The sequence below is a fragment of the Aulonocara sp. 'chitande type north' Nkhata Bay genome, linkage group LG4 (genome assembly GCF_057382095.1).
Source record: "Aulonocara sp. 'chitande type north' Nkhata Bay isolate Kocher_YH1m ecotype deep benthic linkage group LG4, A_spYH_male_GT1.1, whole genome shotgun sequence".
NCBI lineage: Eukaryota > Metazoa > Chordata > Actinopteri > Cichliformes > Cichlidae > Aulonocara > Aulonocara sp. 'chitande type north' Nkhata Bay.
Window position 1 is genome coordinate 16,050,435 of NC_141347.1, and position 27,673 is coordinate 16,078,107.

The 27,673-nt window shown below is 40.0% G+C and overlaps 1 protein-coding gene and 1 long non-coding RNA gene across 4 annotated transcripts; one reads left to right on the top strand and one right to left on the bottom strand.

The window, feature by feature from the left end:
• Positions 1-1,215: 1,215 nt before the first annotated feature.
• Positions 1,216-14,368, top strand: LOC147332266 (uncharacterized). Its single transcript, XR_015128790.1, has 3 exons — positions 1,216-1,482; positions 7,276-7,515; positions 7,694-14,368. It is a non-coding gene; the product is annotated as an uncharacterized LOC147332266 (long non-coding RNA).
• On the bottom strand, positions 2,544-23,613 carry LOC147332267 (uncharacterized). Of its 3 annotated transcripts, none has more exons than XM_086288737.1 (19): positions 23,026-23,613; positions 21,744-21,831; positions 19,469-19,517; positions 16,539-16,583; positions 16,334-16,422; positions 16,090-16,186; positions 15,417-15,556; positions 12,722-12,891; positions 12,292-12,395; positions 11,957-12,124; positions 10,327-10,478; positions 9,851-9,953; positions 9,679-9,751; positions 9,499-9,541; positions 9,073-9,402; positions 8,834-8,965; positions 5,961-8,024; positions 4,984-5,074; positions 2,544-4,413 (listed from the first exon to the last, which is right to left on the bottom strand). In XM_086288737.1, the coding sequence occupies exons 1-19, from the start codon at positions 23,189-23,191 to the stop codon at positions 3,184-3,186; spliced, it is 5,334 nt and encodes a 1,777-aa protein (XP_086144863.1). In that variant the 5' UTR covers positions 23,192-23,613; the 3' UTR covers positions 2,544-3,183. The 3 variants fall into 3 exon arrangements, with proteins under 3 accessions (XP_086144863.1, XP_086144862.1, XP_086144865.1); XM_086288736.1 differs by having other exon boundaries at positions 15,417-15,559; positions 23,026-23,610; XM_086288739.1 differs by lacking the exon at positions 21,744-21,831 and having other exon boundaries at positions 15,417-15,559; positions 23,026-23,155.
• Between the last annotated feature and the right edge of the window lie 4,060 nt (positions 23,614-27,673).

Below are 27,673 nucleotides of genomic sequence, written 5' to 3' on the forward strand. Positions count from 1 at the left end.
GCCTAAAGTAAAATATAAATTGTACAAACTGTACAAACAATAAAAAAAAGTTAATTGCTTAAAAATGTTGAATTCATTCAATTCTTAAAAGCTAGTACAATAATAAAAACAAGAAAAAGCTAAAATTATGATGATAATGAAGAAAATCAGCTACTTAATATTTTAAATGATGAACTTAAAAAAAATGTTTTCGTAACTACTATCATTAATTACATAACACTTAAAAAACAGTTTTGAATAATATGGAAAAAAGTTGGAGAAACATAAATTTTTTGAGTAAACAAAAACATGTTTTTAAGTTACCAATTATTAAGTATATGGTAATTAAAATTACCTTTACTTATAGAGGAAAAGTTCATTCCTCTAACTCAATGTAGTTTGTTGGTTCAACGTAATTTCTACACAAGTTATCTTAACGCAAAAAGATTAATGGAAACTGTTGCGTTAATTTTTTTTGTTAAGCTTAAACAATAGTTTTTAGAGTGTGGGAGCCGGAACATGCCCAACGATTTGTCTAACCCGACCCATGTGACCCATTGTAATGTATGAAACATTTCAACATGAGGGGAAATGTCTGAGCATTTCTAACTGAGACTAGTTGTTTGAATCATTAAGACATGAAATACCAGATGTTTAGTTTCAAAAGATCTACATGTGAAATGTTTGTACCTTTCAAATGTGGTTTGATGGTCAATTAATTCAATTCATTTAGATTTTTAAAAAAGTTGATTCAAAATTTACTTGAAATATATCCACCACCTGTTTTCTTACTCGATCGCTGAACAAGAAATAATGCTTTTGTTTGTCTGGCAAATTTTTAAGGTAATAGGAGACGGGATTGTGTTTTTTTTATTTTGCAGAAGTTGATACAACCCCCTTTAAACATTATTACTTGTACAAAATAGGTTGTATGTGGCCCAAGAACTAAAACAATGTTTTCCACCCCTGAGCTAGAGAAAACAAACAAGTCACCTTAATATCTCTACAACTTAATGAGTTGCATAAATATGAGCCTTTAAATTTCATTTGTGTTGAAAAGAGCCACCATGCTCCACTGGTTTCTAGTTTTGCAACAGTCTAAGCCCTGGATCTGACAGTGGTAGTGCTACACTGACTGATATGACTGATAGGACAGACCAACTTCCCTCAAACTCTTAACTAAAAACGGAAGAAAACAGAGTCTCCTGTACTGGTAGATAATTAAAGAGAAACATGGCTGTCTACATAAAGCTGTTCTTAAGGCTCCGATGTGACCGACTCACTTTTAAACAGCTAAACAATCTCCAAGCAAAATTAACAGACCACCAAAGCTCTTTACAGATTCTTTACTTTGACAGATTCACTAAGTTAATTCACAGGGACTGTTTAAGCGGAGAATTTAAACCATAAATCAACCTACCTGCCCTGTGCTCCAGCCTTAAGTCACCTGACCGCCTTTAGCGGCTGAAATAATGGATGCTCAACATACACAGCTCGCCAGAGGTAATAAAAGGAATAATAATAATATATTAAATAGACACGTTTGACTGTGATGGAAGAGAAAACTTTATTTAGAATATTTTAAAGTAAGGACGAGTAATATCAGTTTGGCTATTTTAGCATGCTAGCGTGCTCACAGTGATAACAGCCTAGCATCTTGTGTTAGCAGCCAAGGCCGCAGGGTGGAAACGTTAACTAGGACTGAGTATATTAGAGAACTGGGGATACAATACAAATAGTTAAACAAATACAATATACTTTTCTTGTTTGAACAATATAATTACGTACATTGTACTAACATGATAGTATATTGTACAAACATATAAAGTATATGAAAGTTAGTATGAAAGTTAGAACAATAAACTTTTCACGTTATAACGTGATATACTTCTATTTTTCTTTTGCCTGGGTGGCAGCTCTGCGCTTGCGTAAAATATTGATATAGAAGTGCAGTATGTACTAAATTGTGTTGATTGGCATGTCTGGTTTAAAAAAAAAAAAAGCCTATGCACATTTAAACGACAGAAGTTGACCCAAAGTGCACAATAACACTCCAGGTCTCCGACAAATCTATTTTCAAAATACACGAAAAGCTGAAAAGTGTGTTTTGTTGTATTATTAATTTTATTGTTGTGGAAAGTATAAATCACAATCATTTCATGGTCATTAAAACGTGTTCAGAAGTGATGACTATTCATCATCTCATAAATCATGACACACTGCTCTTCCCTTCATAAGCTGCCTTTATGGGTTAAAAGAAACAATATTGGCCTTATATTTAATTGGTATGTGATCAATGCCAAAACGTAAGCAAGATTATTGAGGGACATTGGCCTGCAGTGTTTTCAGAATAGTACATAAATAGCTGCTGCTTATTATATGTTGCTTGGTAGCTTGATCTATTATAATAGAATTTATCTGCAAAAATAATAAAGCTTTAAGGTAAAGATGCAATAGAAAGTCAAATCCAAAGTGCAGTGAAGTAGATGTACTGTATGTTAAGCCTGGAGTTACCACTTGTGCTCACTAATAGTACCAGCAGACATCCAGACAGAAACCCAAGATTTTAGATTTTTTTAAATTATTATTTATTTCCCTCAAAACAGGAAAAACTAAACTTGCCTCTACTAAATCATTCATCTATCCAGCAGTTTTTAGATTAAACATAAAAGAAATAATAAATAAACAAAATGCAACACAGAGGTTAAATCCTAAATATTCACAGTAGGCTGTGCATTTTAAATGATCACAATCTTTTTCTCAGTAATCCAAACGCACCCCTGTGCGAGGCAAGGCAAATTATTGACTGACTATTCAAAATGTAAGATTTCCATCCATAGCAGATTCATGTGAATCGTAACTGCTGGCAGTCCTGAGCAAGTTGTAAACAAGTGCAAAAATCCTTCAAGTCAAAATAATTCAAGAGCGTTAAGGTTCACCGTGTGATTTCAGTCACATTCATTTTTTTGATTTTGTATAAAGTGCCATTTCTTCACAATTTTATACGAGGATTGCGAATGCTATAAATGAATTATGAAGATCTTAACGTGATACAAAACGTATCTTTGAGCAAAAATTAAACAAAAGTAACAACAACAACAACAAAAAACAAAATCCAGGCACCTGTTGGTCAGAGAAAATAAAACATCATTCAAGTAAATTTAACTTCATTTTTAGAGTCGAGGTGACACATCCGAGTGGAGATCAGTGGTTTTCCTTTCGTTTCCACCTGTCGGCCCCCTCTCCTCCGCTCTCTTCTGCGCCATCTGTTCTTTTCTTGGACTTCTTGTGTTTGTGTTTCTTCAGCTCTCCGTCCTGCGGCTGCTCCGGGGTCGCCTGCCTTTTCTCTTTTTTCTGCCTTTTTTGTTTCCTCTCCTTCTCTGTCCTCTTGTCGTCTTTGCTGTTCCCCTGGCTCGCTGACGAGCCGACGCTGCTGCTTCGGCTGCTGAGCATCTCCCCTTCCTCCAGATCCTTCCCTCCACCGAACCAGTTTTCTACTCCATCCACTTTATAATCAGCCTCATGCTCCCACCAGGCACTTCCTCCCTGCACAGCCATCATCCCTCGATTTTCTCTCCCCTCTTTGCCTTCTTTGACGAATTTCTCAGCCTTGTTTGGTTTACGCTCTTCTTTTCCAGCTTTGCTCTGCATTAACCCCAAATGAGGGGAATATCTTTGAGAGTATCCAGGAGATTCAAAGGGGAGCAGGTCTCTGCCTTTACCCCGGCTGTGGGAGTGGTGTGTCCCTGGAGCTCTGTCTTTATTTCGATCACTCCCTGATGAATCTTGGTGGTTACTGTGGTAGTGGCTGTAGTTTTTATCTTTGTATCTGAGATTCAATGATGGGTCTCTGTGTGTTTTCTGTGCATCTTTTTCAGGCAGGTTGGGTTCCCTGCTTATTGTGTTGCTTTCCCTGTTTCTGGCACTGGTGAATTTCTTGCTGGGACAGGATGAACTCTTGTTGCTAGCCTGGCTGCCCCCGTATTGCAGATCTGTCCTATCTGCATTGTGTGATGTTGAGAAGGAGTAAAACTGAGAGGAGGTGGGGAGAGAGGCAGTGCGTTTTTGCTCTTTGTCCCCGTCTCTCCCGCTTCCTTCCTCTCTTGTTTGTTCTTTTGACCTTTTCCTCTCTTGTTGCCTCTCCCTCTCTCTGTTCCTCTGCCTGTCCATCTCTCTCCTCGTCTCCCTGCCTGCATCTGCAGACGTGGTGCTTACAGCTCCGTCTTTGCCACTAGAGGGAGCCACACTTCTGTGTGACCAGGAGCAAGCAGAGTCTCTCTCTTTCTCCCTGCCCCTCTCTCCCTGCTGTTCCTCGTCACCCTCGGCTTTGTTGGTCACTGACGGTTGAGGCAGAGTCAAAGAAACACGGTCAGTGTGAACTCTGACTTTTCCTTCATCCTCCTCATCATCTCTCTCCAATGTTGATCGGGGTGCCTGGGAAATAAAAGTAAAAATACAATGTGACTCAGATGTCATGACTTTTTTTTTTTTTAAGGGAGTAAGTCATAGTAGCTTAAGCATCATTAGTTAATATTAATCTCTGGCACTCTTCCTCATGTAATCAGTTGTCCTGTCTCCTTCCCTTAACCCACAACTGGTTGTGACAGGTGACTGTTAAAAGGGAGTTTTTCCTTTTTGAGTTTCTTTTTTTTTCACTGCCACCGAGTGCTTGTTCACAGGGGGTTATCTAATTAGGGCTTTCTTTCTACTATTGTAGGGTCTTTACCTTACAGTATGAAGTGCCTTGAGGCAACTCTTGTTGTCATTCAGCACTATATAAATAAAACTGAATTGAGTGACAGAATGGTGGCACAGTGGTTGCCTGATACCAAGATCCTATATGTGAATCCACCATCTGGCCGGGGCCTCACTATGATGAGTTTGTATTCCGGTTCTCCGGCTTCCCCCCGCAGTCCAAAGGCACGCAGTTAGTAGGGTTCTACATTGGTTGGATGGATGAACTTAGGTGGTGGATGCTTATATAACCTCGGCTGACATACACACCTGAACGTGTACCAGCTCCGTCCATCTTTCTTGGGTGTATTTCTCCAACGTTTTCACCACTGTCCTCCTCTGATGACTCTCTTCTTCACGGCTGCCCAACACACATAGACAAGATTAAATATCACAGGTAATCTAATAAAAGAAGATATACAGCTGCAACACTAGATCTCTTTAGTCTTTAATTGCATCCTAGGATGTTGTTCTTTAGTCTTTGTAGATCCCTGAGGAGAAAATTACGTCCTGTGTTTTATGTGTTAGGAGCAGTGGGCAGCCACCCTGCAGAGACTAACTCGAGTAACAAGCCAGTGACTCAATTGAAGACCTGAGGAAAATTAAACTAGCATGTTTTAACAGTGAGGAAAATCTGAGATCCAAGAATGCATGTGAATGTTAGACAAGGTGCTTGCTGTGAAGATGTGATAAACAAATAGCAGCCGAGCTGGTGGGAAAAATGAAGATAAATTGATTAAGACTGCAAATTCTGTGCAGCTCTGATAGGAAAATATTTCCCTGACTGTTAAAGACCAATCCAGGGTATTATGTTCTTATATTACAGGTAAAACAGTGTTGAACTTAATTTACTTATTAATTATCTAATGTAAAAAAACCCAAAACTATAGTAATCTAAATGGCTGTTCAGATACATTTCGGGTTTTCTACCTGCTTCCACTTTTTCCAGTGAAAGCAAATACTGTTGTTCTTCGTTTAGGAACAGTTTAAACTGAATACACACGTTTAGGTTCAGCAGTTGTGTTCAGACAGAAAAAAAGACATGACGATGTCACCACAACTTGTAACAACTTGGTAAGGTCTGAAAATGTACTTTGATCTAGACTTTGAGAAACGCAATCATATTTTATTACCAGATCAGATAAGATAAGATTATTATTTAATCTAAACATTTCTTGGAAAATGCAGCTACAAAGATTAAAATGAAGACAGTTAAGAGAAAAAAATGAAAGCAGTAATGTTCTGACCTGCCATCACCCAGCTTGGTGTTAGGTCCATTTTGGTGGCCTTCATTTTTGCTCCTTGATGAGCTGAACCTCAATGTACCTTCCTCCCTCGTCATCATCTCGACACCTTCCTTTAGCTCGTCCCTCCACGCTTCTCTGTTTTCTTGCTCCTTCTGCGAGTCTCCCATCTCTTGATCTTTGTCGTCCTCTCTCAAACTCTCTTCTTCCCCCTTTCCTGTCTCACTCTCCTCCACTCCTGTGAGCGCACAGTGCCATAAGTCTAATTCCCCCTCGTCTTCATCGTCTTTTCTTTCTCTGGTGTCTTCCTTCTCTCCTGCCTTCGTTCCCTTATCATCTCTGAAGGTAAATTTGTCCCATGTCAGTCTTTTTTCTCCCTCACCTTGTATCAGTTTGTCTTCAGAACGGTCCTCCTGGTTTCTACTGGATTCCTTTTCATTTAGTTCACCTCTGTTGACCCTCTGCGCCTCCTCTCTATTTTCAGGGTAATTTTCCTGCGCCTTCCCTGTAACCTCGTGTTTTCCATTGTTCTCCTCTGTCCTTTTGCCATCCAGGTTGATGTTGATGCTTATCTTCATCTGCGGTTTCACCTTCATCCCTTCCTCCCAGATGTCTTTCGCTGTCAGAGGCCATGTTTTCTTCTCTGACTTCTTCTCCATTTTTTGCTTCTCTTTGTCAAGTGGTTTCAGGAATTCACTAAGACGGTTTTCAGGCTTCTCTGCTGTTTTCGTTTTCAGGTGTTTGCCACTTTGCATCTCACCAGAAAGACTACCATCCCTTTCATTCTTCACCAGATCCTCATTCTTTCTTTTCCTATTCTTCTCTGATCTAGAGTCAGGAGTTTTGCTGCCTCCAGGGTTTTCTTCTCGCTCTTTGCTCGTCCCGTCTAGCTCTTTGTTGGGTTTTGCTTTGTGCTGTCTCTTCCCATCACTAAAGTCTAAATCTTTGCCTCTTTTCCAGCATTCCTCTCCTTCTGAATTGCTTCCTATGAATTTTCTTTCAGGTTGGTCTTGTTTCAGGACAGTTTGGTCTGAATCTTTCTGTACTGGCGTACTATGCTTGCAGGCCTTTGGTTCACTGCTGTGCCTCCTTTTGTCCTTTCTGCTGTCATCTCTAGAGCTTTCAGCATGAGGGGGCGAAGTCTCCTGTCCACTGTCTTCAGGTTGTTTCTTCTTCTTTTGTTCATGTTTCAGTGGGCTCGACTCCTCCAGTTTTTTCAGTGGTTTATTGTCTGTACTCGGTCCTTGCAGTTTCATTTCCATGCTACTCTTTGAAAGCGTGACTTGTTTATGTCTTGACTTCTCATTGCACCTCTCAGTAGATGCTCTTGGCTGAGCTCTGTCTTCAGATGGCGTGGAGCGACCGTCACTGGACGACTGAGATGGAGGTGATCGGCTGTCATTAGCCTTATAAGACATAGAGGAACTGCTGTCACTGCATGACTGAGATGGCGTGGAGCGACTCTCGCTTGAAGAATGAGATGGGAGAGAGCGACTGTCACTGGATGACTCCGACGAGGGGGAGCAGCCATCCATCTCAACAGGGCATCTATCTTGTGGTTGGTAGCGAGACTTTAAGCTGGCTTGTGATTGATTTCTGCTTCTGTCTGTGCTCACCCACTGAGGGGGAGGAGGAGGAGGAGGAAGACTGAGTAGGGGAACAGGCAGCTGGTGGAGCTGGTGATAGCTGCTGAAATATTTCTCATACCACTCTTTGTACTCATTCTTCCACTGCAGGTAGCACTCCCTGTCCAGCTCCAGGCTGTTTGCTCGACTTGTGCACGTGTTTCTGGAAATACTGTCCTCAGAGCGTGCCGCTTCCTTCCCTGAGCGTTCTCCCCGCTTCCGGGAGTGGTTGCTGCTTGAAGATGACTTCTTGCTAAGATGGCGACTGTGATGGCGGTCCTTTCTGCCTAATAGAGACTTGGACCTGGAATGACGAGCCCTTCGAGGTGAAGACGACGAGGACGGTGTAGGTGAGCGCGAGCGTTTATAACCGTAGGTATAAGAGCTAGGCTGGCGAGAGCGTGTGTGCAGGTCTCTCTGATGAGAGTAGGGAGAGCGGTGTCTAAAGAAGAAGAAAAAAAGAAAACACAAGACAGTTTTCACTGTATGGAAAATACATGGTTATTGGTTGGTGGGTGTTATTAGGTGGTTGTGGAGGAGTGGGTCGCTCACTAACAAGAAGGCCCCTTCAGTCTGTACCCTTGGGCAAGTTACCCCTGAGGTATGTGTTGGAGTGTGTGTGTGATTATTAGAAGGTGGAAACAATGGAGAGCTACAGGTACTCTGGCATTTACCTGAATGACAGACTTGACTGGAGGACCAAGAGTGATGCTGTGAACAGGAAGGGAATGAGCAGACTCTACTTTATGAGAAAGCTCTGATGTTGGAGATCTTCTACCAGCCTGTGGTACTGATAGAAGATCTCCATCATCATGAGTGGTACTGCTATTGTCTTCTGCTCTCCACCACAAACAACCCATCTCACCCACTCCAGTCTACACTACTGAAGCAGGGGAGCTCTTCTTCCCTCAAACTAATTCAACCCCACTTCCATAAAGAATGCTTCAGGAAATCATTCCTACTGTTCTCTTAGGTTTATACTGTACATACTATTTTTAATGACATTTGTACTACTCTACATTTGTACTAAATGTTTTTATATTATTTATTTACTCCACAAATGTAATGTGAATTTTCAGGTTTTTAAACATAACAATGCTGTTGGGTTTTTTTTGCTCTGTATTTGTCCTGCATGTTTTTAGTATACAAGTCAGTTTCTGTCAGTCCTGAAGATTTTCAATTCAGGATGGTGCAAAACAGCAAAATGCAAAATACTGTAAATAACATTTCTGTAAAAGGGCCACAAAATACCTTGATCTGCTTCTGGAGCGAGAGCGAGACTCAGAGCGGCTTGAAGAGTGAGAGTAGGAGCAAGAGGCCTTGGTTGTAGAAGACTTTGAATGTGAAGAGGAGCGTCTGTAGCCAGATGCTCTTTGAGGTGACCTGAGTGACAAAAAGTGACATGTAAAGATATAAAATATACATTATGTTCAGTTCATCATGTACATCTATAGGATAGTATAAACATAATGCTGTAAGCAGGTACACACCTCTCTTTTTTCTTTCTCTGATACTTGTACCACTCCTGGGGAATGAGGCGAGGGATGGGGGAGGAGGTGGTAGTAGAGGAGCAAAGGGATGGGATAGGGGTACCCTGGGGGGCTGGAAGGGTCCAGATGGGTGTGGCAGGTGGGTATCCAGGAGGGTAAGTGCTGTGCAACTGTTGAGCTGATAAGTACGTGTGAAAAAGTGGGGAGGGAAAAAGAGGTGGTGGAGTATTTGAATATGAAGAGGAGGATGATGTGGAGGGGATGGTAGAAAGCTGCTGGGTATTAGATTCAGTCTTTCCTCCAGTGAGACAAACCAAAGATGAAGAAGAGCTATAAGGAAGGTACATGAAAGGTAAAAGATGTCAGTGTTTAAAGAGTGGAAAAAGGAAAATACAAACCCCTAACTCAGAAACACACACTACCGACCTCTCCAAGCTGACTGAGGATTCAGGGTATACTGGGGTTGCACCTGTTGACTCAAAGAAAAAGTGTTTTTTTTCCCTCATTATTTCCTGATTTTAGTGACATTACTGGCATGTGTCTAAACACAAGGTTAACAGTAGGGAATAGATTATCACACACTGATACTGTTTATTAGTCACTCACCTGAGCAGGAGTGTTGATTCTCTTGACTGACGCTACCTGTCAGAGGCTGCTCTGCTGCTGGAGTGTCATCATCCTAAACAGACACAAATGCCACAAGATTTCATTAAAAAACACAAACAAAAAAAAGGTTATTATTGAGTGAGAATGACTGTTCCTGTATGAATGACCTCACCGGTGTTATGGGCTGTGACGGTGGATCAGTCGGATCTTTGTTTGAAACCTTTCCAGACAGGGCAGCACCTGCTGAGTCACTGCACATCTTTCCTTCAATCTCACTGAGTAAATACATCACAGTCAGCACAACATGATCGCAATCATTTAAATTCTCCTCATTCTTACCTCTTTAGCAGCACTGCAAAGCTGTAGCTACAGTGAAATTACTCCTTTTTTATAAATGGCAGCGCCAGCTATTTTAAAACCCTTTGATTTTAAGTTGGAAATACAGTAGTTAAATTCACAGTTTATCGTTAGACAACGAGCGTTACTTCATTGTCAGGCAACACTAGGAGCTCCCAAACAGCTTTAAGTGTGTTTTCACTGCTGTCTGGCTGGAGTGGGACATCTTCAACATCCTCAAATATTATGAAGATCGTCCGCAATGTGGATGTAGAAATACCCATGTAAAAATCAGTGTAATATTATACATACTTCTCAGATATTTCTAGCTGGTTTTCTAGAGGCTGGAGGGATGTGCCTGCTGTGTCATTCTCAGAGGCTGGGTCTGTAGTTGTAGGTTGAACCTCAGAGACTTGAGACTGTGGTGGTATATTTGCAGTCTTTAGATGATCCAGAAGAGAGTCCTGAACAGGGGGTATACCAAGAAAACATTGCAGAGATCAAAATCCAGTGGAACAAACAAGGGAGCATGAATGCTAAGGAAGATCTTTGTAAAACAGAATCCCAAAGCTTAAATGATTATTCGTAATGATGGCTAATTTACTAGGCTGATCTACAGAATTAAATTAAATTAGATGTTTTTTTTACGATTGCTGTGCCACACATAAGACGAGTTAATTTATAGAGCAAATTAACAGCAAATGGTGAAAAAACAGAGGTATTTTACTCTTGCAACAGCAGTAGAAAACAAAGTTTTCTTAGTTTTTAGTAACTTTCTAAGTTTACCACAAATAGATCTTAATTGAATCGAGTCCTCATCAGCTCTGTCGCTCTCTTTGTATTTTGTCTCTCAGGTTAAATACCTTTTGGACAGCTTTTTATTGCTTGTTAACATAAGTGCAATAAAACTTAATATGCTGTTGTGAACTTTATTACCATTGTTTTCTCAACAATTTCTTCTTGTGTGCTACACTCCTTATACGATACAGTGCACACACAAAACTAGAAACCGGGTAAGAAGAAACTATCATGACTGCAAATTAAAGGAAACTGCAAGAGTTTTAAAAATGATTTTAGTCATAAATATGAATTTAGCATTTCATATTCTTTTCATTTGTCCCTTTAAAAAAAATAAAGTTAAGGGATGATGTTAAATCAAGTCTAATGTTGCCTCTTCTTTACAGTGAGAAAGGTTATTAATTTAATAATAGTACTGGAACTTCTTTTCAGTAGATACCCAAAGCTGAGGTGTCTGTATCAACATCAGGCCTGAGAAAGTTGGATCACTGCACCTCAATTTGGGAAACATTTCATCAAAGCCAATAAACGAAACCAATAATTTACAATAGAGGAATATAGTACATTAGGACTGTGCGACATGGCAAAATATATCAAGTGATGATATTAAAATGTCTATTGTTCCTTTAGATGACGCTTTGCAATAGTCACCCCGGCACCACAGGAAGGACCAGCCAAAAAACATCCGGGTTCTCATTCCTAAACGAGGGGCTAGAGCCATCAGGTGCTCAAAATAAATCTCAGAAGAAGAACAGTGACCATTACAACTTATATTTGTAAATATATAGAAAATATATAGAAGCTCTTATATGACTGCGTGGGGTCATTTAGTGTGTGTTGCTACAGGTTAACATAAGGCTGATATTGATATGTTAAAAAGTACTTTTGATTTGGTTATTATATAAAATATTCACTGAATTTACAGAAAATGCACTATACTGTGATTTATATCATTATCAGGATAACAGATGACTTATATCAGGATATGAGACATGTGTACATGCATGTTTCTTCTTTGGGCAAATACAGAATGTTGCAGAGACCTACCAAAGGTCTTACCCTGAAAAGAAAACAGTAATTATATTATTTGCAGGTTCTTTATTTTTCCTGCCTGCCAGATGAAACATATTATTAAAAGGCTCACCTGCTGGCTTTGGGATGACTGCTGAGGTTTCTGTGGCTGGCTCTGCATGGGCAGAGGGGGCGGGGTAGGGACAGAGGGGGCTGGAGTTAGATTTTGAGACTGGGATGTGGCTGGTTTTCTTTTCAAGCTTTTGTCTTGTCCTTGTTCTTTCTTAAAACTGTTGACAGCCTGTGGTGGGAGAAAAATGGATGGAGAGCAAAGTGAATGCTGAATACTGAATCTTCTGGTGTGACGTTACAGATCAACAATACAACATTAACTGTACCTTGAAAAAGAAAGCATTATTACAAACATTTAATCTATAATATATAATTATTATCACTCTGTCAATTCACCTGTCTGAGAAATTTATTGGCTATCAAGGTGTCAGGAGAGACTTCTAATTGTTCGCAGGTGGGACAGATATGGTACTCTGATTCCAACAAGGCAGTGCGAATACCTGAGTGAGAGAAAAGGAGATTAAAGAGCAACCAGAGCACTGTTTATTTGTACAATAATGTGACACAGTCCTACAGTTTGAAGCAGTGCCGTGCTTTCACTGTCGAGAGTACAGACTGTACATGCACTTGTGTTTCTGCTGCTTTTGGTAGGCAAAATTTGCACATTTTTGCTGAATCTGTGATACACTTAAACATTTCTACAATTTTGTACTTTGTGTAATTAAATTTTTGAGTTAGTAAGAACTGGATATATAGATATATTAGGTTCAGGTGATTAGATGTTTAAACTATTAATTTATCTTATGTGTGTGTAGCAGACACTCACATTCATCACAGTAGCTGTTTCCACAGCAGGGTATGACCACGGCATCAGCCAGCAGTTCATTACAGAGCAGACAGAGGAGCTCGCCAGGTATGGGATCATCCTGGTCTTCAGACTCGGGCTCCTGTGCAAGGAAGGGAGGTTTCTCCTTCTTGCCAATAGCATATGCCTCTCTATGGACAGAAAAAAGTACATGCACATTTACTTTTGTGTCCAACCCACTGTCATTATTGCACTTTTCTGTTGCGCTGTCTTATGTTTGTATCGTTCTGTTCTGTCTGGTGTTGCACTGTCTTTGTTTTGGGTTTTTTTTGCAATTCCTGCAATTTTTTTTCACACTTGCACTTTATGTAGTCCTGTGTTGATTGTCTTTTATATGTAGCACCATTGTCTTGGAGGAATGTTGTCTCGCTTCAATGTGTACTGTACCGCTGCACATGGTTGAAATGACAATAAAGCCTCTTGACTTTTATTTATTAACAGGATGCTTTTAACTAGATTTACTTCAACTGGGTTCCTTTAAGAGAAGGCTGTTAATTTGACATTTGACTTAAAAATGGCTACTAATAAGCCAAAAGTATAGAGCATGGACTGAAAAGGAGGATATCTATCTATCTATCTATCTATCTATATAAAATACAGCTCTCTTTCAAATAACGACTCGTTACAACAGTGGTATGCAGAAGAGCATCTCTGAATGCACAACATATCCAACCTACCTGCCACTCCTGTCAGCTGAGAACATGAAACTGAGACCAAAGTTCACACAAGCTAACCCAAATTATAAAATGGAAGGCTGGAAAAATGTTCTTAATGTGTTTTTCTAAGTTTAGGTCTGCATCCATCACTACACCCAAATTTCTCGCCTGGTTTGTGGTTTTTAGGTGTATAGATTGAAGTTCTCTGGTGACCTGTAATCGTTTTTCTTTGGCGCCAAAGACTATTACTTCAGTTTTGTTTTTGTTTAGTTGGAGAAAATTGTGGCACAACCAGTCATTAATTTCCTCAATGCATTTACCAAGAGCCTGTACAGGGCCTCGGTCTCCTGGTGACATTGTGATATATATTTGTGTGTCATCTGCATAGCTGTGATAGTTTATTTTGTTGTTCTTTATAATCTGTGCCAGTGGGAGCATGTAAATGTTAAATAGAGGGGGTCCCAAGATGGAACCTTGGGGAACTCCACATGTGATACTTGTCTGCTCAGATGTGAAGTTACCTATTGATACAAAGTATTTCCTGTTTTCTACGTATGTTTTGAACCAGTTCAGTACAGTTCCTGAAAGACCTGCCCAGTTCTCCAGTCGTTTGAGTAATATGTTGTGGTCAACTGTATCAAATGCTGCACTGAGATCCAGTAAAACTAGGACTGACATTTTTCCACTGTCTGTATTCAGACATATGTCATTAAACACTATAGTCAGAGCGGTTTCAGTGCTGTGGTTCTGTCTAAAACCTGACTGGAAGGCATCATAGCAGTTATTCTGTTTTAAGAAGTAATTGAGCTGTTGAGAAACTGCTTTTTCAATGATCTTACTTAAAAATGGGAGATTTGAGATCGGCCTGTAGTTTTTCATTTGTGTCTTGTCAAGATTGTCCCTTTTCAGTATAGGTTTGATTACAGCAGTTTTTAGTGATTCTGGAAACACAACTGACATTAAGGAAAAGTTGACGATCTGTAACAGGTCTGACTCTAAAGTCTTTGAGACCTTTTTGAAAAAACTTGTTGGCAGGACATCTAAACAGCAGGAGGAGGAGTTCAGTTGACCTAAGATGTCCTCCAGGTCTTTGCTGTTAATCGGGTGAAACTGTTTGATGGTGTTTAAACAGTTTTTCGGTGGACACAGTACATATCCTGGATCTGCTGTTGATGTACCAACTGCTTGTCTAATCTTTTGGATTTTGTCTGTGAAGAATTTGGCAAAGTCATTGCAGGCCATGGTTGAATGAAGTTCAGCTGCCACTGGCACAGGAGGGTTTGTTAGCCTGTCAACTGTAGAAAATAAGACCCGAGCATTATGGCTGTTTTTAGTGATGATGTCAGAGGACCTTCTTGCACTCCTCAGTTGTAAATAAAATGGAAGGCTGGAAAAATATTCCCTGTTCTGATGAGTCTTGATTTCTGCAGCAATATTTGAATGACAGGGTCAGACCTTAAACTTAACAGCTTGAAAGCTGCCTTGTATAAACAGTTCAGGGTGGTGGTGTAATGCTGTGGGGGATATTTTCTTGGCACACTTTGGGCCACTTAGTATTAAGTGAGCTTTGTTTAAGTATAGTTGCTTTGTTCCATATTATTGCTGACCATGTCTGTCATGACCACAGTGAACCCATTTTTTGATGGCTTCTTCCAGTAGGATAATCCACCTTGCCACAAAGCTCAAATGAGCTTAAACAGTTTTCTTAGCCATGACAATGAGCTCACACAATCCAGTAAAACACCTCTGGCATGTGGTCAAACAGCAGATTCACATCATGGAAGTGCAGTCGACTGATCTGCAACCTAATGTGATGCTGTCATGTCAACGTGGACAAATCTCTGAGGAATGTTTCCAGTACCTGGTTCAATCTATGCCACGGATAATAAATGCATTTCTGAAGGCAAACTCTAAGAAAAGTGTAAATAAATGTATTTCCTAACGGTCAAACAAAAGAAACATTAATAAACACACACAGTAACACTTTAATTAACACTCACGCATCTATGGCAGGGATTGCATAGCGCCCACAGTTGGTCAGCTTGGCGCCTTTAATGTTGGGATCATCCACTTCGACCATGAAGGAACGTGGGATGCCTGTGCTCTTCTTTATCCTCACAGGTGCCTCAGAGTTTTTATCCTGCTGTCAAAGACAGAAACATCTACATTTAAAGGCACACATTCCAGCTTTATATTTAAAAATAATAATTTCTTGTCTGGTAGACCATCTTTGCATGATTGATATGTTAAATAAATCCTCAGCCATGAATCCTCTAGCTGAAACAAGATACTCTGATTGCCTCATCCTTGCAAACTGAAGGTTTGAAAAGCAGATGGGTGAAGCTTTTGTGCTCACAGCCAGAGGTATCTCAGTGAGATGACCATATTAGGATAACTCGCTGACGTAATATGGAGCCAATAGAAAAAGAAACTGCACATGTGCTTATCTCATTATCTGGAACCTTGGCCGTTTTTAATATGTTGGCTAAATAATAAATATAACAGAAATCCAGGAAAAGCATTACAGATATCTGAAGTACACGTGAATACGCAAACACTATCAGCACTCAAAGAAATTATACATTTCTACATTCTTTACTCACCCAGGTTTATTTTTCAATTCACGATTTGTACAAGTAGCTAAGTCACTTAACAGATACATTGTGGCCTTACCCCGCTGGAAGGACAGTTCCTGATGTGGTGTCCTGGATTTCCACAGCGATAACAGGTGTAATTCGCAGAAAGGACATTGCTGGGTTTTGTGTTTAAACTGGAGAATAATAGGAAGAGCCGAGTGAGAATGTGTAATGTAAAAAAGGACATCAACCAATAAAGAAGGAAGACGTAAAGAGAGATATGAGAACATGAGAGGAGTTTAAGAGATGGAAACTCGACAGTGTGAGGATACATGACTCACTTCATGGGGTCATAGATGGACTGATTTATCATAACTTTGATCTTATCCTCCTCTGATGCATCCACATCAACCAGGTTAGCCATCTGCATCTAAATGCATGATGTGCAGCATACACAAAGACGTCGTTTGAGGATCAGTGTTCAGCTTGGACTGAAGCATGTAAACCAAGATAAACGTGCATAACAGAAATAGAAAATAGCATTACCTTGGAGAAAAAGGACAGGGCTCTTGTCGAACTGTGATCATCCATCTGTTAGAATTAAACACAAAAAAGTTTCATAAAAGTAATCATGACGGCCGCCCCCGGTTACCCAGCTTGTGGAAAAACATTAAAATTGTTTATCCAAAAATGTCTGAAAATAAAGTTTGAGGTTTGACATACAAGCATACACAAAACAAGACATTTGAGCTACAAACCTTTACCCCAAACTGGGCTAAACCACAATTCAAAGTTTTAGTTGTTACTTTCAGTTTGTTTTACGAAATCACAAGTGTCATTTAAATGAACATAAAATTTGCATCAGCATCCATCTGTGATTTTCAGTGTGACTGATCACTGTCCACACAGCTCACACTGCATTTCTCCAAACTCTTGAATTTAAAATGTAAAGAAAACTTTACAAAGCATCCTGGGAATGTACACTTGTCCAGCCAGCGTTTTTCTGTCTAAGCATCTATTTATGTTATCCTCCTCTACTGTGCTGGAACAGAGGAGCAAAGAAAGAAATCCAAACTGTGTGTGAGATAGAGGCCGTGAATTGTTACAGGAAAAACCTGTTTAACAGGTTCTGGTTTAGTAGCCTTTAAATGGAAACACTGTAGAAACGCGCATGCAGAAACACGCATGGCCCCAAGAGGATTAATCCTGTGAGCTTTACCAGCTTGAAACGGAGACTTTTTGCTAAGACCAGAATGTCTCTGTTGGACTGTTGTGAAAGTTTTTTTTGCAGCTTTCAGAGCTGTAACTGCTTTAATGAATCTTTAGCCTCATGTAGATCAGTAGTTTGATTTGTACAAATATTTGGCTGATAGGCCAGAAAGCATGCCAAATAGGTATATTAAACTAAGATAAAGATAAAACATCCCTGAAGTGAGCCTTTAGCTGAAGCTCCTACTATAAAGAGAAATTAAATACACCAGCATGGGAGTATACTCATTACTTCAAAAAGATATGCAACATTCTCCCCCCCCCCCCCCAAAAAAGGCGCATACAGTACACATATGACTCAATGTTCAACATTATGAAGGTCAAAAGATGGTACTCTGAAACATCCGTTTCGCTCTGATATCATCATTTAAGCATGTCAGCTGTAATAATTTATACCCAAGTTATGTTATACAGGAGCTGCTGATGTGAAGGGGGGGGGGGGGGGGGTAGCTCAGTAGGTAGAGTGGTGGCCCCATGATCGGAAGGTCGGGGGTTCGACTCAACTGAACGGCTACCCTGAGGTACCCCTGAGCAAGGTACCGTCCCTACACACTGCTCCCTGGGCGCTGCATTGGTGGCTGCCCACTGCTTCACTGGGTGAATGGGTTAAATGCAGAGGAACTATTTCCTTATGGGGACTAACACATACACATTAAGAAGTGTTGTGGCTACAATTCTTTGTTAATGTAACACATTTTTGTAAACATCTAAAAAGTCCAAATTCACACTTACACCACTTACAATGTAATTTATAGCTAAAGCCGCCACTTAAACCTTAAAGTTAATGACACATTTAAAATGCAGCATGCAAGTTAAAAAGAAACACCTCCTGACTGAACTACATGATATTGTTAATGTGAATTTCAGGTGATGTCTTTTTGGTCTGCAGCTCTCTGTCTCTACAGCTTTGATTCCCAATACCAGTATTGTGCAAGCCGCCCAGCACGAGGAATCCAGTATAAAATGGGTGGAGTGGCCCTATAAGCTTGTTAAACGGCCAGTGATTCCATTGTCTTTTCTCTGTGTAGAAGTGTGTATTAGCGTCACTCTTCACAGTGAAGAAACACATACTCAGTACATAACACAGCTTGATATAAATAACTTTATTGGTAGAAAAAAAAAACAACAACACAAAATTAAAAAGTCTGTCCAAGTCAGTCCAACAGACTCAAAAGACTAAGAAGAGTGGCAGACACTTCTCCTACTGAGAAACCAAAGAGAGAAATCAGGTCAGTGCACACCAGTTAAGACTGCAGCAAGTGAAAGCTTGACTTTACCATCTTTAACTGAATTACACACAAGACCACACTATAGTGTTTTAGAATGAAATACTTACAATGCACAGCTTGGTCCCTGAGGAATGAGCTTCTTTTGTTCTTGTTATAGATCAGAGACTAAGCCTTTTTAGCTGTTGCTTTAGCAGTCGATGGCATTTATTACTTAAAGGCGTGTAACATGACATGGCTATACAACTCTAAATCTGCATATTTCTTCACTTAAAGGGTGTCTTCTAATAACGCTGTCCATTACACCAAGGGAGTGATTTCAATTATGGTGGTTCTAAATGAATCACATTATAAATACTCAGTAAGAATTTGAAACTTTACAGCAGCCTGATAAATTAAAGTTATGCAGTATTTGCCCAGAATTGATAGAATTTAGACCATAAAAAGTGCAAAAGTGGCTTCTGGATGAGGCACAACTGGGCAGTGCCAGCATCATTAAACAGTTGGGTTTATCAGCTGTGAATAGCTGGCCTGCATGATAATGTTTGACCCACCCGCGCAGCTCCACCTCCCACAGACAGATACTGAACAATCTTCAACAATAGACGCTGACTGGTGACACAGCAGCTTGATAACATAACAGTTGAGAATATTTATTTAATAAAAGTGAGCACATACGACCTGTTTAATTGTAAACTTTTTTCTTTTTAAATGTTTTTTTTAAAAAACTTTTTTTAGTCAGTTATCTTCAAGCACTTAAATTGTTATACTGCGATTGTAAAATACATGATTCCCATCAGCTTTGATCCATTTAGTCTGCTTAATTAAAGAAAACGATGCATGTCACATGTATTCTATGTATTATTATTCTTTGTTATAAAATGCAGCATGCCATTTTTAAAAGACACAGCCTTAAAAAAAAAAGTGCGTGTTTTGTGGAGCTGAAGGCAAAGTGCTGTGGGATGTGGTTTGGCTACATACTGCTCTGCTGGCTCCAAAGGCGTGGTGAAGCTGGACCTCTGATCGCTCACTGAAAAACAACAAAAAAACATTTTTAAACCTCCTCTACGACGGTGTGAGGCACAGATTTTTTTTCCCCTGACAGAAGTCAGTTGTCCATATCCAAACAGTCTTTGATGTGAATTAAAGAGCACTTTTAAAAGCTGCTTCAGTGAAAGTGATGGATAATGAAATCTACAACGGAGTGCTTTCTTTTGTTCAGAAAAGTGCAGACAAAGCAGGCAAATCAGGTTACAGCAGTGTGCATTAAACAAATCAAGAAGATATCTTCCTGCAGTGACCTTAAAATAAGATTTCTGTGTTTTTCCATACAGAGCATTACCTGCCGAGGTGCACAGCAGGGACAGTAGCACACAGACATAATTTTATATATCAAGAACAACAATCCTGAAAGCTGCCTACTTGATTTGCCTACTCACACTGCTGAAGCTCCACATTGGCCTAAAAACAAACAGAACAGGAATGCAGAGTTTGTCCCCTGTGATTACATTGGAAATACCCCAGGAAGGCAGTTCTTGATGTCCACTCAACGCAAAGGGCAATTTCTGAAATGCCAGCAAAGCACATGGGCACCTGTGAACAACTAGCAAAACTGAAAAGGCTGAATATTTTCTGTCTCTGAGAGACACATTGGGAGCGTTAACACACTCAGAAGAGTGCATCAGAAGAGCTAATACAAAGGTACATAGAGGCTGAAGTTCAGTTCCTGTGTTGTTTAGATCTGATGGAACAGAAAACAGTGAATCAAGTCAGAGCTTGAATGATTCATAGGTCAGCATTAAGGGGCTTACCAAAGCAAAACCACGCCTCTAAGAATGATCAAGGATGAGGACTGGACTGAAAATGAGTAAAAAAAAGCAGCCAATGTCCAAGGAAAAGCAGTGAAAGACTTTCAGAAAGCCTTGAATTATTGCTGAACACCACTTTAAATTAAATAAATAAATAAAAGTCTGGCTCCTGGGAAGTAAAATATACAGAAATGACAAGATTTGGGAAAGTGTTATATGAAATGAATAAGCGTCTTGAGGCAACTGTTGTGATATGGCGCTATATAAATAAAATCAAATTGAAATTTAATTGAAAGATGTCAACATTGACAATTATTTCATTTGAAAATATCCTCATATTGAATTAACAACAAAATGTTTACACAAAGTTAGAACTGGGACATTTTTTAAGTCTCTGGGAACTATTAACCTGCATTTGTACACGCAGCAATGAACCACATGCTCAACAATAGTTTTCTTGAGCACATGCAGTCAGTTCCACTCCCTCGTCTAGAGATTTTGCTAGATTACAAAAATCTTTTAATTACATTAATTACAGGTGGTGACAAAATCCTAAATTTTTTTTGTACATCTTATGTTGAGAAATACTGTTGAGAACACTATTGGCCAAAGCATAGCACGCCTTTCATTACAGAATATTTTCTAAATTAGATACACTTGATATTTGTTTGGACAATGTTGAATAAAAACAAGGTATGAATGATCACTGCAGTCTGTTTTTATTTACATTTTAAAAAGTGTCCAAGCTCTTTTTAGAAACATAATTAAGAATGATTGTGATTTATTGTTGTTTTTTGTTCGTGTGTTATTGCTTTGAGGATAAACAAGTCCCCTCATGCAGGTGGAGAGCTCATTTTTTGCTTTTAATCTTGTTGGCAGTGTTACGCCACCAATTAGCCCTAATTCCTCTCACCAGTCTGTAGGGTGCTGACACGGCTAGTCACATGACCGCCAGTCTGTTCCAGCGAGGTCCTGCTTTCCAAGCATAAAACCCACAACACTGCTGGTTCTACTGCGTAAGCCTGACCAGTGATTTGGGTAACCACTGAGTTTGTCACCATGTAGTTTCCTCAGAGTATTTTCTCATGGTCATGTCATGCAAAATCCTCAAAACTGAAATGGCCTCTACCAGCAAACCAGTGCTTTTCATGAACCACAGCAAAAGCTTTACAGTCAATGACAAAATACAGCAAATTAAGATAATTTTTCTTATTAAAATTATGTTTTTTGGGGTCAAGGTAGACTCTTATTAGCTTAACTGAATCTTTAGCTAGTATCCACTGCTACCCCTGGCTCTTGATAAGTCCTCTTGCAGTGAAATCTCAAAACTGTAGGTAAAGCTTTGGATTCCAGGTTGTAGCTTGCTGAGGCAGGGTGGAGCCTTTGCTGTGGCAGGGACTAATAACAGTGCAGGAAATCAGATGGCAACTCCAAAAATATAGACTCACTTGTTGTGGGTCTTGCTGCTCGAGCTGGGGATCCGTCTGACGATGACAGATGAACCTTTGGGGATCAGACTGTCACTGTCAGTGTACTCTGAGAGGGAGAGATGAAGATAGCGAGGCTTTAAGGGTAATGATTGGCTCACCAGAAAGAATCTTAACTGGAATCTTACAAAACGAAAGAAGATAAAGAGCATAAGATTAGGTCTCAACTTGACTGACAAGCCCAATAGGTAATAATGTAAAGTCTAATGTAAAGTGCTGGGATTGCAACAAAGATAGACTTATCCATTTGTGAAAAATGTCTGTCACAGCAGTCAGCTTCCCCAGGTGACATTTTGTCTGACCAAAACACCATAATCCAAAGATTTTCATTTATCATACTACCACCACACTACCACAAAAGATACCCTTTAAAAAAAAAAAACAAAGACAAACAAAACTAAACAAACTACCCATAATTCCAAACGCCTCCACCCACCAGGAGCAGGTGAACTGGAGAATACGGTCCTGGGTCAGTATCCCATACAAACTGGCTTGAGGTGTTGTGACAAAGACAAAGTCCACCCAAGACGTTGATATAAATTAAAAATAATTTATTAAACACATTTTAATTTTCTGTTCTTTTCCAGCATTGAGCCCTCATGACTTCATGAAAAGCTTCTGATTGCTTGATGACATGCTCTGTTACCTGAGCCACAGCCGCCCCACAATAGCCAAACATCCCAATGAACTTGTATCACCCTCATGTGCAATATTCACAACAAACCTGCTCCATTACACTTATTTGATCCACCCCCATCCTCTTACAAAGTTCATTACATATTTAATCTATTTTTTGGCCATGTTTACTTTTTTGTTCATGCCACAGTATATGACAGCAAATACTCTAATAGCGCATTCATGTGCATGTGCATCTGGGAGCTCTTAAGCATATGGTAATGAATAAAGAGGTGCTCCTGTTCCACCTTTGCTATTTTTAACTCAGGCTTCCCCTGAGACTTGCACATGCACTGACAGGGCTCACCCACCACCACCGTCAGGCCTCACGATTAAAAGCACGAGGCGTAAAAGCGGCAGGAATGTAGCCCATTCATTAGGCCCTTTTGTCCTAGCTTGACTTTTCTGGACCCCCCCTCCCTGCACTGTTTAACCTGAAAGAGGTGACGCAACGCTTACCTCTGTCTCCAAACAGCTGTGATAGCAGGACCACGCGCTTTCCGACAAAGTTGAAGACGTTGACTTCAGTTTAAACAAGCTCGTTATCAGTGCACACATGTTTTATTACCTTCTTTGGTCTGCGCGTTTGTGATCTGCAGGTCGCAGTCCCCGGCTCGGAGCTTCTCCCTGCCCATGATCTGCCTCTTCAGCTCATTCAGCGTGATGTGCACGCCATCAAAAACCACCGTGTCGTAGCTGAGTCTGGAGGAGAATTTATAATGAATGTGAGCCATGATGAGAAAAAAACCTCCCTCAGTCCAAAGTTGACTAAAATCCGACAGCTGACAGCTTTTCTGCGATGCCAGGAAACCTGCACTGTGCCAGTTGCTATGGGACTACAAAGTTAGCTAGCTGACGTTAGCAGCCGGTGCACCGAGCGATAGCGGTTCAGTGCTAACAGGCTGAAGCGTCAATTAACAAGTGCCTCACGAAAAGTGGCTTTTACGTGATGACATGACCCGACGTCTGCTCCGACAGCCACAGAAATTCAAATAAAAGCGCCTTCAGTCGGTTTCGAGTCTATTTTGAACTTTTATTCGCAATAACGTTGCTCTCGATCTCGAGGAGTTCGCTGACAGAAACCACCAGCTGTTTCCACCAGCAACGGCTCGTCAGCACAGGGCACGCTCCAGCTGATGGCGCGTTCACGTGACACCCCGCAACTTCCGAGCCTCCAACTTTACGCCAGCTCACTCAGCCGTGCGTGGTGATTATAGAGCTAACAAATCGCACATTTTCCTAACGCTTTCAACGCATCCAAATAAAACGCTTCTAATTGCGCAATACCAAAGTGAGTATTGCGCAGATAGCAACGAGGGGAGGAATAGTGCAGCAAACTCTTCGTTTCGTCCGTTAAATCGTTAAGAAAGGCATTTTTTTTTAAAAAAACGAAAAAAAAAACCATCAAATCACTCTTTGCCGAATGTAGTTATTCTAACCAGTGCATATGTAATTTCACCAATGCCATGTTTTGTTGTTAAATAATTAAACATTTCTTTAATTATAATATTATCTGTAAAATCTTTGCCGTGAGATATCCTGGCACAATTCTTAGTGAGGACAGCGAGAATTTAAGCCTGCTACATCATGTCTAATCATAACTATGTTTTGTAGCTGATGAAGATTGGTTATACCATAACGTTGTAATTTAATAAAATAATAGTAGGCTAAGTGAGACAGTGTCTTGAGGTTAGAATTTAAGATTTGTCTTTTTAAAAAAAAAAACTTAAAAAAAAAAAACGCTCCTATGAGCACTTGTCATTCATTTGGGTCTGTCGTGTCTTTCTCAACTAGTTTTGCCATCCAAAATATTTGATTTGATAACTTAAAATCTCGAGTTATTTTCTTAATTTCTAGTTATTTTTTCTGAAATTTGAGATAAAATTGTGGCAGGAACAAGCGTCCATACATTAAAGGGTGAGTCCGTGTTCTTGTTGTTTCTTAGCGTTGAAGGGCTGTTTTTGCCTTGTCACTTGAAGGCAGCATTTGCTTCCTTACAGTAGTTCACCTGTTTTTGGCCTAAGGGAGTGTCAAAGGCAGACTCGAATTCCTTTGAAAATTGCACGATCACTTGTCCAATTCTTTTTTTCCTTCCTTCTTTTTAGTTCTTTTTCCTTTCTTCCGTCTTCTTCTTCTTTTCTGTAAACTAGGTCCCCTTTCAACATAACCAATATCTCCATTAAAGAAAAACAAAGAAATAAACAAACAGCAAAAAACAACAACAAGGAAGTAACACAGAGGATGGAATAAAATCACATTATTTATATCAAGTAAGACTACACATCAGGCACCATTGGGTTAGTGTACAGTAATAATCCACTAGAGGGACTCAAAGCACCATTTATGATGCTTTCCTGTTGGCTGAATTTTAGTATGGTGCAGTATGAAGTCAGTCTAAAAGGTTCAGATTTTGACTCATTTGGAGCAACAGTCAAAGTAAAACATGCTTCTTTTTTTGCCCCGTTTTATTTGTATAAGTCTCCTATTTCAGTTAGTCTAATTTCTGTAATTAGTGACTTTTGGGTTTCCGGCTGTTCTTAGTAGATGGTTAGTAGATGTAAATTTTAAGGTGTTTTTGGCCTGACAGCTCCATATTCAATATCCCTTCTTCAGTGCATCCACTATCCTCTTTGCACTCTTTAACTCCAAACCGCTCACCCTGCGATGTCCCTCTGTCTCCCATAGTGGAGCTCCTTCTTCTCTATCAACACTGTTACAGAAAGCATCACATCTGTAGTGCTCTTTTTCAGCCTGAAGCCACATTTCTGTTCACTGATCGTGACCCATCATCTAAATCTAGTTTCAAAAACTCTTTCCCATGAAGCTCATTAGCTTTAGCCCTCTGTACAACTCTGCACGTCACCCTTCTTTTTGAATATGAGTACCAGTACACCTTCATTCCTCAGACATCCTCTAAATGCCCAGGATTGTCTTAGAAATTCCATTCTGGTGAAAAAGTCCATTGCCCTGTCCTTCCCCTCCTTTCCCTGTGTTTGCATGGTCCTGGGTTCGCCAGGATTCCCTGTATTAGCTCTGTGATATACCGGTGAGCAGGGTGTTTCCTGCCTCTGGGCCTGTGACAGTTTTTCCCGAATTGGAAAAGCTGTTAAGAAAATGTGTGGATGTACAGGCTCACTGGCTGGTGACTGCAGTTTCATGTTTAGGGTTCAGCTAATCTTTAAAAAAAAATCGAAACTAGTTCTGCAGCACTAACAGCAATGATGTAAATAGGAAGGAGGTGAGGAACCAAGAACTGAGGAAACAAGTATGTCTTAGGAAGCAGGGCCTGTGACATCATCGCCACAGGTTGGTGGCAGGGGACAGCCGTGCACCGACACACAGTGCTGGACTGCAAGCTGATTGGTTGGACTCAGATAAATGAAGGCAGAGAAAGGAGAGATGAGAGAGGAGTGCTTCTGCACTCGGTCCTCTTTCTTCCTTCAGCCTCTCGCTCTGTTCCTTTCTCTCCAGCCTGCTCTGCTCAGAGGAGGGATTTGCCCTATCTTCCCTGGCTTAGCATACCATTGTGAAAGCAGTGGGAGGATGGAGAGATGCAGAAAGAAAAAAGAGGGGGAGAGGATGAAAGGGAAACAGCTGCTGCCTTTAAACTGATGTTCTTCTTATCGTGATATAATACAGGATATGTTCAGTGACTCAGCCATCAAAGAGCTGCTTGGAAACAATTATATCCTCTGCTTTATGTGCGTGTGTGATTATGCATATTTAAATTGTAGGCATATGTTTTATTTAAATATGAATTTGTTTATAGTGTCTGTGTACGGAAATCTATTTCAACTAGAAGAAAAGGAAGCATTAGATGCAATCATCTGCGCCACGACACAAAATTATAGTTAGATACAGTGAATCATCAAAGTATCACAATCAGTACTTTTATTGTTGCTGGAACGCCAGCAGGTTCTAATTTTTCTGTCTGACATACATTATATAGGTTCTTGTCACATGTATAATTATTCGTCTGGTCTATAGTAACCATATGGCCGGTCTGTTTATAGGCTGAGATGAAAAGCTGATTGGTGGATAAGTGAGCACTAATGAGACTGAGTGTGCCACCAGCCCTTGTTGACAGTTTAAACACCACTTCTGCGAATTTGAAAAGTACCGTCATCTCATTGTATTATTTCAGATTATTCCTTTCTGGCCTGGTTGTTTAAGTTAAAGCCTTAGAGCAGTGGTGTCAAACACAAGGTCAGAATCGGCCCTGCAAAGACCCACCAGACAGCTTTGGAAAATGTGAATGAGCGCATATAGATTTTAACCTTTCATAAGCTTTACAGCTTTTCCTATCAATAATGATTTCCCCCCATACTACACTAAAGTAATGAAGTTTCACTGGTCCATCCAACGTAAGATCAATGTGAGCTCTGTGTGGCCCCTGATGTAAAATGAGTTTGACATCCCTGCCTTAGAAGATCCCACTGGTTTGAGCCAGGAAAGCTGTTTGTTGTTGCGTCCAGCTTTTCCTTTATGGAAAACTGTGGTAGATTTCCAAAAGAGATATCTGGCTGAAACCCCTTAAACAATAAATACAGGAGATACCTCAGGTAGGGGTATCAAATGCCTTGTTGATACTAATCAAAGCCAAGCGAAGGCGAGATTTTCTTTGGTTCAAATGTATTAAAATGAATAACACTGGTTTTTGTGATGCCCAACTTGCCTCTTTTGTCTACAGTCCAAATAAATGTAATTACATGTAAACTGTCCATGTCATTTTGCTGCAAAAGTACAATGTAAAATGTTACATTTAATAAAATGTGGTCAAATGAAATTCGTATATTTATAGTACACATTCAGTTTATACCAAGCGTATTTTCCTCATTGGTTAATTATTTGAATAAATAAACCTTTTATCTTATATATTGCAGTTGGATTGTATTCAAACTAATGCTCCATGTTTATTGGTGTAGAGGGTTTGATGAGTTTAATAAAATAAAAGGGTCTGAGGATGAAGAATCCTTTTTTGATAGTATAAGTTGTCTTGAAACTGGAAATGCCTTTACCTCAACCCAACAACGACTGTTGCATGGAGTTGGCCACTCACCTGGGCTAATAAACGCAACGCACAAGTCTAAACTAAGCTCGGGTTTCATGACAAAAACACTGCATTGTTAAAATTAATGGATGTGATGAAAAACTGCAAATTACTTGTTTACATAGGAAGGTATGAGTCTTTCTAAGCTATCTGTAATTTTTTATTT

Coding starts and splice junctions, on each gene's coding strand:
- LOC147332267 (XM_086288736.1), bottom strand. CDS start 23,191: ATGGCTCACATTCATTATAAATTCTCCTCCAGACTCAGCTACGACACG. Junction 16,584..19,468: donor CCTTTGGAGCCAGCAGAGCA/GTATGTAGCCAA, acceptor TAATTCTAACAG/ATGGATGATCACAGTTCGAC. Junction 9,403..9,498: donor TCCTCAGTCAGCTTGGAGAG/GTCGGTAGTGTG, acceptor CCTTCCTTATAG/CTCTTCTTCATCTTTGGTTT.